The sequence below is a fragment of the Cyprinodon variegatus genome, unplaced genomic scaffold, assembly GCF_000732505.1.
Source record: "Cyprinodon variegatus isolate N-32 unplaced genomic scaffold, C_variegatus-1.0 Scaffold190, whole genome shotgun sequence".
NCBI classification, from domain to species: Eukaryota; Metazoa; Chordata; class Actinopteri; order Cyprinodontiformes; family Cyprinodontidae; genus Cyprinodon; species Cyprinodon variegatus.
In genome coordinates this window covers 1,018,700-1,032,188 of record NW_015150643.1, presented here as the reverse complement: position 1 = coordinate 1,032,188, position 13,489 = coordinate 1,018,700, and the positions used below count along the sequence as shown (strand labels likewise).

General features: G+C 39.1%; 1 protein-coding gene across 1 annotated transcript; it reads right to left on the bottom strand.

The window, feature by feature from the left end:
- Positions 1 to 10,238: 10,238 nt before the first annotated feature.
- On the bottom strand, positions 10,239 to 11,961 carry LOC107087652 (transcription factor jun-B-like). The gene has a single exon (XM_015379339.1). The coding sequence runs from the start codon at positions 11,663 to 11,665 to the stop codon at positions 10,676 to 10,678; it is 990 nt and encodes a 329-aa protein (XP_015234825.1). The 5' UTR covers positions 11,666 to 11,961; the 3' UTR covers positions 10,239 to 10,675.
- Between the last annotated feature and the right edge of the window lie 1,528 nt (positions 11,962 to 13,489).

Below are 13,489 nucleotides of genomic sequence, written 5' to 3'. Positions count from 1 at the left end.
CCCCTGGGCCTCCTCCCGGTGGGACGTGCCTGGAACACCTCCCGAGGGAGGCGTCCAGGGGGCATCCGAAGAAGATGTCCGAGCCACCTCAACTGACTCCTAATAATATTACATTTTATTGAAATGTAAGGTGACACTCAAGGTCTCCTTCTATTTCAAGCATAAACTAAACAAACACATAGTACAACCAAAACAAGAAAATTCCAAACAATCCACTGGACTTTTTTTGAAGTGTGAAGACGTTTCGCTTCCCATCCAGTAAGCTTTTTCAATTCAAAATGTCAGGAATAGCATTGAGTTCCACGTTGTACAGAGGAGCCTGTCAAAACCTTGTTTTTGTTTTAAAAACATGCAAATTGGAATGGATGAAGACCCTTAGACAGGTATGGGGTATTGCAGGCTAACAAAAGAAGCAAAACAACCGCATTCCAAAGGGGTGGACCTCTTCTTCTGTTCCAATTTGAGGTTTTTCCCACTATGGATGTTACAAAGTCCAGTGGATCGTTTTTAAATTTTCCTTTTTTGGAATGACTATGACCTGGATGACTGAGAACCTTCAACAGCACACACAGTACAACAGCCGGATAAATAAAAACAAGATTAAAATAAAACAGACAATTTAAGTTAGTTACAGTAAGCAATTTTAAAACTATGAGTTTTGATGTAAAAAGGGGTACAGAATTGGTGTTATGGAGATCAGGTGGGAGTGAGTTCCATAGCAGCGGGGCAGAGCGGCTAAAGGCTTTGCTCCCCATGGTAACAAGATGGGCAGAGCGAACAGTGAGATATATGGAAGAGGAGGAACAAAGTGACAGGAGCTTGAATGGCCTATAGTTAAAGTCAAGACCTAAAGTCTTGGAAAGAATTATTAGACCACCTTTGTGTTTTTTTATGTGTTCAATGTATTTTTTCAGGTAAATTGTTCAAATTGCAGGAAACAAGGTTAATCTAATGTTCAGAGGTGGGTAGAGTACACCAAAAACTGTACTCAAATAAGAATAGCACTACTTTAAAATTTTTTACTCCAGTGAAAGTAAAAAAAAATGTAATCAAAGAACAGACTCAAGTAAAAGTATAAATTAAAAATAAGTATAAATATTTGGTAAAGAGGCTACTTGAGCATTGCTTAACTGTTGGATAATAACATCAGATTTAATGTCTATAAGTGATGATGGTAAAAAAAAAAAAAAACTTTATGCACAATTTATGGCATTTTAAAGACTTAAATGCCTAAAGAATACAAATAAATGTCATGACTATGAAAGAACGAATTTGTGCAGAGGAATTATTTTTACCAATATTTTTTTTCAACACTAAACTTAGAAAACCTTTGCTTACAATGAGGACTGTATAAATGTTAGGACAGGATAACAAACTTCCACTGTTAATATATGTTGTTTACTGTAAGTTTCACTGATTTTGGAATAGTTCAAATTACTCACAGGGGACAGAGTAGTCGGAAATTTACTCAAGTAGGAATAGTGATATTTTACAAGAATCTTACTAAAGTAGGAAAGTAAGAAGTACAGTAAACCTACTCCTAGAAATATATTGTTTTCAAATTGTTACTCAAGTAAATGTAACTGAGTAAATGCAACTAATTACTACCCACCTCTGCTAATATTTTATAGTTGAGTCTAGATTTAACTTAAACTAGATTTATAATCAAGTCTTTTGCAAAGTTGCATTTCACAGACCTTGGGGTATTTTGCTCATAAGAAAGGGAAAACATCGCTGTCCCTTTGTGTGCGTGATATAGTTGCAGAGAATAGTGGATCTGCAAAGTATCTTCTCGTTGCAATTTTTCAACCTCTTATGATTTTTTTTTTTAACCTTTCACTCTTGGGGAGCAGGACAGAGATTATAGGTAATGGAAGAATTCTAGGTGTGAAGGAACTGGAGTTACAGTCTTTGGAGATGAAACTAGAACTTGTAGTGCTCTCAGAATCCACTCTAACCACTAGGCCACAGTTACCGATACAGAACGCCTAAACATGCATATCTGCCACATTTTTCTGACAGATGTTTAAAACCATTTGTCCTTTCTCCTCCACTTCACAACTATTTAATACTTAGTAACAGTTAATTGTGTTTTTAAAACCTATTCTTACAAAGCAAAGCACAGGAATCCAGATTCCTAAAATGCAATTAACAGATTATTGCACTACTGTGGCTCAAAACAGACATTTGTGTTTCTTTTGCTTTCTTTTTTTTGCACTGTCTACAATGTAATTTCTCAATTCTACAGTGCAATGTACATAATAATCTGCAGGATAAAACTGTGCATCATAGTGACAATGAAGAAACACAAGTTGCCTTTTTTTCTGGTGAAAGGACAGTTGTGTGTGTGAATGTGTGTGTGTGTGCATGAAATTGTAAAGGCTGTGTGTGTGCCTGGGAGCTATTTTTGTTTTAAGCTGCAGCTTCTTGATGATGTTGGCTAATTAAAGGTCCGCTATCTTCGTCATCACTACAAATGGCTAAGCAGGGGTCATATCTGTATAGTTTGTTCACTACAAAGACAGATCTGAGCTGTAAGCTAGCAATGAACCAGTGCCTGACAAACTGTATTGAGAAACTGACGAACCATTGTTATCTTTGTATTCTTTTAGCATTGTTCTGACGTCTGCAACAAGGCGGAATGATTGAGAAAAATCCACATCTGACCTTCATCTTCTGACTCTTGTTTTTTTCCCCTACTGCATGAAAAACATAACTGCAGAGCTCCTTTACTGCTCTGACAAAAAATAAATATAATAAATAATTTAGTGGACATAACCCATTTTAAGCAATGTTTCTACAGAGCCTTGCTGAAGTAGAAAAAAATTTAAAAACTGTAAAAAAAAAAAAAAAAAAAAAAAAAAAAAAAAAAAAAAAAAAAAAAAGGGGGGGGGGTGATGTAAAAAAGTAGAATTTGAAAAAGAAAAAGAAAGTTTTATCACTTGGTTGCATTTTTGTTTTCACATTTTAATGAACAAAATGTGCTTTTTACTTGCAACAACTCACATTTATTTCATACAGTACTTAATGAGCTTTTTTCAGTTAAATCTGAAAAAAAAAAAACTATATGAGGCACAGATCATTTCCAGAGGCACTCTCTTCATTTAGGAAGTCAAAGCTAATTGGATGTAAAGAGAAAATGAACAGAAACCCGGATTTAAAAAACTATATGAGGCTCAGAAAGATTAGGCCCAGATAATTACATTCTAGCGGGTCAACAACTCTAAATATACACCTAGAGCTGCAATCAGATCTGAGCCGATTCATGCTTTTGTGACACTGTATGAAACATATTGTGGTAGACAGGATAATTTTAACATCATCACTTCTGTTGGAGTCATTTTATACCAACTCTGTTTTAAAAAATAGTTTGAGATTATTCTAATAGATGATGCTTAGCAGAATTGTGGAGCAAAATTGGAGCATATTTGAGCTGAGAAGAATATATCCTAATCAAGAAAAGGAAAGCCTCAAATGTAGTGAGAGAGAATAATATTTTGGTGCCTGGAGGAAAGCAATTCAGTTCAATTCAGTTTATTTCTATTCAGTTTATTTCTATAGCCCCAATTCACAACACATGTCATATGAAGGCACCTTACAGTTCACCAGATAATACAGTCAAATTTATTCAAAGTTTTCTATCTTAGGAAAACCAGTTGATTGCATCAACTCATCGACTCGAATGCAATCCCTCACACTAATTATGCTTGTAGCAACAGTGGAGAGGAAAAACTCCCAGGAAGAAACCTCCAGTAGAACCAGGCTCAGTGTGAGCGGCCATCTGCCGAGGCCGACTGGGGTTCAAGGAGACAGAAGCAGAGATACAAAAGCAACTGTAAAATACGGAACGTCCAGGAAACACACAGCCAGGCAGACGAGCTCAGAGCCAGCTCCCATGTCAGAGGATGAAGAGAGCACATCCAGCCAGTCACAGTCAGAGAAACAGGACAACACTGGAAAACCGGCCGATCTCCAACGTCTATAAACAAAGGTGTTGAAGGCAGCAGCACAGCTGATATTTCTCTCCAAGATGGAGTCACAGCCAAACAGACGAGGCGAAGCTACTATGAGAAAAAGCAGAGAGAGCATAACGTTAGAGATTGAACCAACAGATTCTGTAGAGTGGGAGAATAGAGACAGAAGGAAGCAGAATGATGAAATGGGGGTCCCTATGTCCCCCAGCAATCTAAGCCTATAGCTGATAAGATAAAAAAATGGAAAGTTGGATGTTTCAGGCAGTTATCCCCCCCAAAAAAACTTAAAGCCAAATCATTTTATCTACATGGATTTTATTTAGGGGTCTCACATTGAAGAGGCAGTATGACTCTCACAATGTGAAGCATTCTATGCATAAACATTCTGTATAATTTTCCTGCCATTTCACAGTTATAAAAGATTGAATCCCCAGAAAATCCAAAATATGTAATAAAAAAAAGGAGATACTTTGAAGGGTCTGTAATGAATATGCACTTGTCTACTCTGCCACAAATTGACCAGCAGATGGCAGTGTTTGACCACAAAATTCTCTAAAAGGTTTCATGAAGCCTAAACAGCATGGCTTGAACTTCAGCGTATTACTGAAATACTACAAATGATATATATACCAAAAATAATAAAAAAATTCCCATTGCAATTTAGTTTATGATATTAAATATCTGAAATAATCTAGACAAACAAAATAGTTATTTTCCCCCAAATATAAATATATTTGGAAAAATATACAATATATTATACTGTAACAATATTGATTAAATGGTGGTTGCACTATTACAAATGAAGATTATATATATTTATATATTTTTTAAATAATTTCTTACTTTATACAGAGAGGTATGTATATCTTCAGTAGATTCTCATCTTTTGTTGTTTTTTTTGAGAGAATAATCAAGATTCTCTTCTCTCTTAATCTTTGATTCATTTCTTTTGTCTTTTTTGTTCATGATAGTATTTTCTTATTTATACTGTTATATACAGGCAATAAATTGATATGCACATGTGTGTAAACATGGATGATTCTAGACAGGGGCCAACAGGGGCCAGTGCCCCTGTAGCTCATATCCTGGTCCCTGTACTGAAGACATAATACTCAAAGAAATTCTAATGACGCACTGGAACACTATTTAGTTTTTTTTTTTTTTTTTTTTTACAAATTCTGTTTTACTAATTATTTAAAAACAATAAGGTGGTATTGAGATAGAATCCCAGTTTTCATCTGCTACATGTTCTTTTCAAAACAAATAAAAAAAAATTGTGTAATTTTTTTTATTGAGTTCCAATTCAGATTTTATAGAAAACGGTCATTTAAACTTAAATTAAGTGAAAAATCTGAAAAATTCTTAAGTTATGAATTATTTTTGACCTAATAAGAAAAACAATTTCAATTAAACCTAATTGAACAGAAATTTTATTTCATGCAGCTCTCTCAATATATTGAATTCCTTGCTCTCTTATTTTATTTCATGCTTTTCCGGGCCCCCATGAAAACATGCTGGCCCCCTCCTGGCCCCCGGTCAATTTTGTCTAGAACCGCCACTGTGTATAAATATGGGCCACTGTTAATTAATGCTTATAAAGGCCTGTCTGCATGGGATTTGAGACAGACATTGCCTTCCATTAGTGTGAAATTCCTATTATTTCATTATAATTATATTATATTATGAGTAAAAAAAAAAAAAAAACATATGACATCAAGGATTCTAGTGAATAATCTGACATTTACGTGATTCTCATTGTTTTTCATGGCCGCTTCAACCTTCCCTCCAACTATGCTGCACGCAAAGCAAGAATCGCCCCTTTCCAAAAAACACACACCAAAAAAAAAATCCCCATCGTCCTATCAGCCGCCCTGGATGGTGATTCAAAGAAGCTCAGATGGCCACAGCAAGGTGGGAGGAATATTCATAGTTCTCGAGAAGATAACAGAGGGTAGGGAACAAGTGGCTGTGGGAGGGAGAGGGGGCTCAAGTAGAGGAAAGTCAAACCCACCCAGAGCTCTTTATACGTCACTGTTCACATCACAGATGTTCCCACAGACACTCAGCGTGGGCTGTGGACCGAGGCGTGTGGAGAGCCAGCATGGCTTATATTGGCTTTCTTGTGCGCATTGTGTTATGCAGGCCTGCTGTGTGCGTAAATCAAGACTATTTTTCATGCGTTACAGTGATATTTAAAAGCCATGTGTTTTGTTTTCTTTTTTTTTTTCCAGCAAGGAAATGTGCATGATTGGTGCCATTTGAAAGTGCTGAATAGATTAGCTCAAATGATGTAAATCCCCCTTAAAAAAGAAAAGGTTTTTACCCTAAAAAAAAGGACAGAAAAAGAAAAAAACTAGCGTGGGTGAGCCCAGTGCTGTTTCCACATCCATAGCGGAAAAAAAACAGGACTTGTTATTGATGGAAATCAGGCTATATATAGTCTATTTAAATGCGTATCGGATGAAAAAGGCTTAAAGTCTTGTTCTCCAAAACACCGTGAGGTGAGAGCGCTCACAAACCACAGCCTTCCCTCACAGACTCCTTTGATGTGGCTTTCGTGAGTTTTTAACTACTCAGATCAGTTGGCTTGTTTACTTGAAAGTGCACCTACTGCATTCACAGGACAGAAATCCCCCTGAGCTTTTCCTGCGTTGGGGCCACTTTCTGCAGGGGTTCTGTGTCTGGGTCAATGGTCAGCCTGGCAACTAAACTTCCTCTTCTCACATTCTCATATAAACAATGTCTTTAGTTTACTGAGTCATATATTATTTAATACCTGTTTTCCTTTTTTTTTTGTTTTAGGATGTTGTGATTATGCAAAAAATAAACTTGCATGTAAGTTATTATATTGTGAACTCCTACTCATTTACAATAGAAACGCACAGGCTCAGATATACGCTTGGATATATAGACATCAAGCTCCTAGTTGGCCTAATTCTTATATGTGATCCTTATTTTATTTGTTTTTCTTAAATGCAAGTTGCCATTTAACTGTAAACTGTCCTGGATTGGATCCGGCTCAAGCATAGTCCACAATCCATAATGTCCTCTTCTATAAAGTGAGTTACCATTTGTAGCTGTCCAAATGACCTATTTAGTCACATGAACGTTTATCAAAAGGAGTCAATATAAAGGTTTTAACTGTAAAAGTGTTAGCCACATCATGAGGAGGATCTGTTTTGTGACAAATAACAGACCCGACTGGGTTTTAAAACGAGACAATGAGCCAGACATCCAGGAAAACAAATTTGTAGCTAGAATAAATTCAAGTAAATGTTTAACCCTAAACTGGAGCTCATTGAGAGACTTTTACAGTCAGAAAAGACAGTTGAGAAATGTCAGCACATTGAAAATGAGAATGATAAACAAAGCCATGGTGAAGCTTTTAACGTAAGTCATTATATATATTATCACAGTAGGGGCGGTAATGAACATGTTCCTTGACCGCTTTCTATGGAGTGTTGGCCTAGTGAGATAGAGCAGTGAACTTCTGCTTTGAGAAGGTTGCAAATACCTGGTTCAATTCCCACAGCCTTCACTCTGGGTTCCTGAGCAAAACCCTTAACCCCACCCTGCTCCCCGGGCGCCACACAATGGCAGCCCACTGCTCCCCAAAGGGATGGTCAATAGCAGAAAATGAATTTCCCCATTGTGGGACAATAAAGGAATTTACTTTTCTTTTACATTATCTAAATATCAGAGGAGGTGTGCAGTATGTTCTACTCTTTATGTCCAGTGAATTATATGGCAAGTTACTGTTTTTGATCACTTGCATACCCCTTACAAATGGAGTCACCCCCTGTCCTTATCCCCATCCCCCATGGCCATTGAATGTTATATTACTTACTGTAAATTAAGTTGAAAAAAGTTAACAAGTCAAGAAAAAGGTAAAAGGTAAAAGGCTAATTGAAAAGTTAAAAAGTAAAGTTAATAGGCCTAGTAAACAATTATATTAAGCTTTATAAACTAAAAAAATGTAACTTCCAGTATCAGCATTAATGCTTCTAAGGTTATTTTTTACCCAAAAAATATTATTTTCTTTTACTCTCAGAGTGTTTTTCATTAACTTCTTATAGAAGCACTTTTGTTATTTTTCCTAAAATATTTGGGTAAGTTGGTGTTTCTTGTTATTACATTGACATTCATTTTTACCATGAAGAAATCAATATATTTTGAATGTTACAAATGTAATACAGTCTTGTCCTGGATTCCAATAACACTGCTGGCTTGAAATTTGGATTTTCAAAGTATTTCACTGAGCGCCTATAAAGGGTTAAAATAACATTAAGTCAAATCTGAGTACCTAGTTCTAGTTCTTATAATTCTTTAAGTTGTATTAGGATTTCCAAATAAAAAAGATTAAAAAATGTTAAATGCATAAACATTGACATCCAAGTTGACACACTCTTTACTTTATTTCTGCATCTGGAACATTATGGTGAACTGCAATGAAGATGTTTATAAAATCTGGACTTTATAACTTCCTCCTCCTGTTGTGACCTCTGGTTTCCGCACATATTTGGTCAGTGATGCGTCCAACTGGAATGCTACGCATGGCAGCGTGCAAACACCGGACGCCCACTCGCGCCTACTCCTGTGCCAAACCCCGAGTGGCATATTGAGACGCCCCCGGCATTCCTGTAGCCACTGTCACTTCCCCTCTAAAAGAAAAAAAACCTGAATTACACATTAACTACATCTTTAACGCTACAGACTTTCTACTGTCAACCTGAAACCAAACCTAAGTCATATTAAAGCTAAATTCTGATCATTTCCACTGTATTTTATCCATCTCATGATAATCTGAGGTTGGTTCAAGCCTTCAGAGACTATAATGCTGATGTGTTGTATTACATGTAAATGAACCACTTCAGTAAAGGGATAAATACAAGAAAAGAGGAATGGATCATTTAATCATTTATGGGGCTTTGAATTCCACCCTGTTTGTTTGACTGTATAATTACAGCTGCAGTTAAACTAGTTAGAGTTGGAAACAAATTTAACTTCTTAGTCCAACTCAGAAATGTTCTCAACTTCAAGTCAGTTCTAACAGTTCTTTAATCCATCCATCCATCCATCCATCCATCCATCCATCCATCCATCCATCCATCCATCCATCCATCCATCCATCCATCCATCCATCGCCTGCTGCTTATTTAGTATAAAACTACAGATGTAACAAACCTGGGAGACCCTACTTATATGTTAGGATATAATTTCTGGGTTTTCTTCACACCTAGATTCCTCAAAAAGGGAGGCACCTAGTTCAACCATCAAACTGACTCCTTTCAGTGAGTAGAAGCAGCAGCTTTACTTTCAGCTAGTCCTGGATAACAGAGACACTCTCCCTATAGGCTGAGTGTGACCCCTAATTGGATGCTTGTATCCAACGATTTTTTTTTTTCCATTCTGTAAAAGTGCATCAATTTGTGATGCACCCAATTAACAAATCCACCTCAGTCTGGAAACCACACACCGCAAATAACCATGTTAAAATTTTTGTTACCAAATTATTGGTTAGACAATTTTTTATCATTGTTTACAATCTAACATGCTGGATTTAAAAGTAAAGGTTTTCTCTTTTTTTGCTAAACATCTAATACATTTTTATCATTAGCCTATTTATAGGTTTCCCATCTTATTCCATTCTTGGAAACATGGAAATTCAAACCCAGATAAAATTATCTTAATCTGTAAATAATTAAACTGAACAGGTAACAGATTTAAGTCTTTCCAGTTGTTAAAATATATATATTTTTTAAAAGGTCCTAAAAGCTACCCAATAAAACAGATAGCTATTATTAATTTAATTTTGAAATCAAAATTGGTGATTTTTTTTTCCTTTTAGAAGACATTGTATGAGGTTCTACTTGAACTCTAAACAGTTTCTCTCTTTACCAGATGATACAAATCTGTACTTTGTCCTGGTGCGTTTTTAAGTGTTACACAATAAGGAGGAAACTTGATCCTCTTATCTTTTCATTACAAGGAGGGACTCGGGTGGAACCGGTTTATATTACCTGGGCGGGGGTTCCCAGAAATCCTCCCTTATGACGAAATATACACCAACATACCCATATATGGGCATGCCCGTGCGTAATTAGGAAAGGCCAATACGTAGAGTACGTGCTGTGCGTAGAAATAAAAAAAACCTGCTTGCACAAGCGGTACTTCAGGTCTTAGCTCAGAGGTAGGCAAATAAAACTAAAATGCTGTTTTCTGCACTTTCAATTTAGAAATGATTACTCGAGACGTTTTTTTCTTTCATTTTAAAAGACAATTTACTTAAATACACATCACAAATAATAAAAAAGACAATGTAAACATTGGACAAAAGTTTGTCTGGATCAACCGGGCAAACAAAATAATTTACACAAAGAATAAATTGCAGCATTGCATGACAGTTGCAAAAAGTACAAAGTAGTACAATAGCAATTCCCATTTTCTACCATTAGTAAACCCGACTTGTGGGCAGTTGCCCTCTGAGTTGCGCAGTGTCTGCTCAGGCTGGATGCTGAAACGGTTGAATGGTCCTTTGAGCGGTGACCAGCATCCGGAAGTACCATTTCAGTCAGTCAGTTTTCACCTGTAATCAGAGCTGTCAGGGATCGGCTCTGTGAAGCTGGCCGCACATCCAGGTCTGTGCTCAAAGACCTTGTCTCCAGTGTTATCACTTTTCAGTCATTTAATAGTCTCTGTCCTTAAAACGCCTCAAGTTTGCTGGTGAGCATCAGCTGACAGCCGCTGCTCACGTGCGTTAGGACCTTCTGTTTGAGCTGGGCCACCTGGTCCCGCAGCACCGACGCTGTGTTGGACAGCCCCGCGTTGTCATTCTTCAGGACCTTCACCTTCTCCTCCAGCCGAGCGATGCGCTCCAGCTTGCGCCTCCTGCACTTGGTGGCGGCCAGCCTGTTCCGCAGCCGCTTGCGCTCCGCCTTTATGCGCTCCTGCGTCTCCAGGTCGATGGGCGACATCGGAGGCGAGCCGTCGCTGCTGAGCAGATCCGGCACGGTTTGGGGCTCTTCTTTCAGGGCGACCAGCCGCTGCGGGTGCATCCCGGAGCCCGGGAGCGCGTGCTGGAAGTGGTGCGCGCCAGGCGCAGGCGTCTGCGCGTGGCTCTGCTGGTGGGGCGGCAGGTAGCTGATGGTGGCGGTGGGGTAGCTGGACGCGGAAGAGAGGCTGGTGTTCGGGCAGTAGGCGTTCAGCGTTGTGTAGATCGGAGCTTCGGGCTGCAGCGCGGAGCCGAAGACGCTAGAGGCCGCCGCCGCCGAACACGTCGTAACCCCGCCGGCTCCGATGGACACGTTAGGAGGGGGCATCTGGTTCATTTTGTGGAGCTCGTCCAGCGCCTTCACGAAGCCTTCTGCGAACCCCTCCTGTTCATCGGTGATGCCCCGGTTGTAGAAGTACTGTCCCGGCGTGGGGCTGGTGATCACCCCGTTACTGTTCTGGATGATCAGCCTCTCCAGTTCGGGGGAGGCGAGCTTCAGGGAGCCGACGTCCGGCTGCCCCCCTTGGTACGGGTCCGCCTCGGCCCTCAGCTGAGACTTCAGGCTGCGGTAGGGCTCTGCCAAGTTCAGGTTCATATTCTGCTTCAGCACCTTGTAATCGTGCATGGCTGCATCAGAGTGGCCGTAAGCCGGCAGAAAAGAGTCGTCATGATAAAAAGGCTGTTCCATCTTTGTTGACATAAAGTCGTAGGGAGATCAAGAAAAAAAGTGGAAGCTTACCAGCTGCTTCTAGAAAATCAGTCTAGATAATAATAAATCAGTACCAGCACAAAGTATGCATCAATTCTGGCGTATGAGCCAACAGTGTCTCCAAAACGCTTTTTTCTTTCTTTTAAAAAATATAATGTCCAACAAATCTCTCTAAAGTTCAAAGTCAGCAGGTTGAAGTGTTTTGTTGTTCCTTCAGATCTGGCTGCGGTTTCTAACAGTCCTGTCAAGTTCTCCTCGCTCCTGAAAGCTCCTCTTTCTGCTGATCACAGAGGTGTGTTCGGCCCAAGCCAGTGAAAGCCGTTATATATACTTACACACAGCCACATGTTTCAGGGAGCGCTCTGATTGGTCCGCGCTGCTCCCTCTCCGCGCTACGTCACTGCGTCGTCGGTGACGCCAATGCCGGGAAGAGGCGCCTGTAAATAAGCCTGTAGGCTAGAGAGCGCACCGAGGAGGGATGGCAACGGAGTGTCACCAAAAGTAGTAACCCAACGCAACCCAACCACGCACTGCACTCTGCGCGCGTACAGTCTAAATAGATCAGTTATTAGATAAACGAGGTTATGAGACAAACTCTTCTCTTTTTTTAACTCTGTCACTTGTTTTCATTCGCTTATTATCACACTATGTATAAAAGTGTCTTTTTTCCCTAAGCATATTAAGATAAAATAAAATATATACACCTTTCATGTTATTCTATCTGTTTGATATGAAACATGCAGTCATGATTGAGATGTTTTTATTTTTCTATTCCTTTACTGTAGAGGAAGTTGCTGACCCTTATATGGGCATGATGACGTGTTTTTCCTCCAGAAAGACAACCATAAGGCCACGCCCCCCTCCAGGCTTCTCTCCAGCAGCATTCCTTCTCCTGTGTAAACTAAATCCATGCGGTGGGAAGCTGGGGACTTTCTACCCCAGAAAAGGAGAGCAAATTAGCTCAGGATCAGTACATCCTGGGATCGCTGCCTCAAGGTGATCTGTTTAGGCAGATATCTAATTTTGAAAGTTTGTTTTAAACACAAGAATAAAGCTGACTGCTTGACAAACTTCTGTTTGAGGCCTCAAAAAAAAAAAAAAAAAACCATAAAGAACACTGTCTGCGATCAGTTACAGAACAAACAACCACTGTTTGCATACTGACAGGTTGGTGAGGTGCCGCCGATGTTGGGCACATTGCCTTTGTCGGCTCGCCACTTTGATCAGGGACAGGAAAGACAGGAAATGTCTTCTAACATAAGCTCTGTCGGTTGTTTTCAACCCCAAGATTCATGTTCGTCTAATTTCCCCTTTGATCCTCAAAGCTGGTTTCACAACAAAACTCCACTAGTGATAAAGGTCAAGAGCTTGTGGGAGCACAGAGTAAGGAAACACGATTCCTCACTTGTGCACCTGTCTGCTTTTTTTTCTTTTTTCTTTTTGTATTTTAAAGGGCAGATTAGTCTTCTGTTTGTACTTTTTCCAACGACCAAACAAGCAGGCTCAAGTGAGCTCACCGCAGAATCCCTTGTGGGTGTCCAGCCACAACAAGTCCCCCTGCAACAGAATAACACCAAGTATCACAGTTTTGAAGTGGAAATAAAAGTACTTTTTTTACATTAAAAATCTTCCAGAAGCAAACAATCTTGATCTTTGCAAGATTAAATTTTGATGCGAGGTGTTAGTACAAAAAAAAAGACTTTCATTAGAGCATACATAAGATAATAAAATCACCGTTATCTTAAATATAGGGGTGGGGCGGCCTAGTGGTTAGGGCATTGCATGTGAAATCCAGAAGTTCTGAGTTTAAGCCCC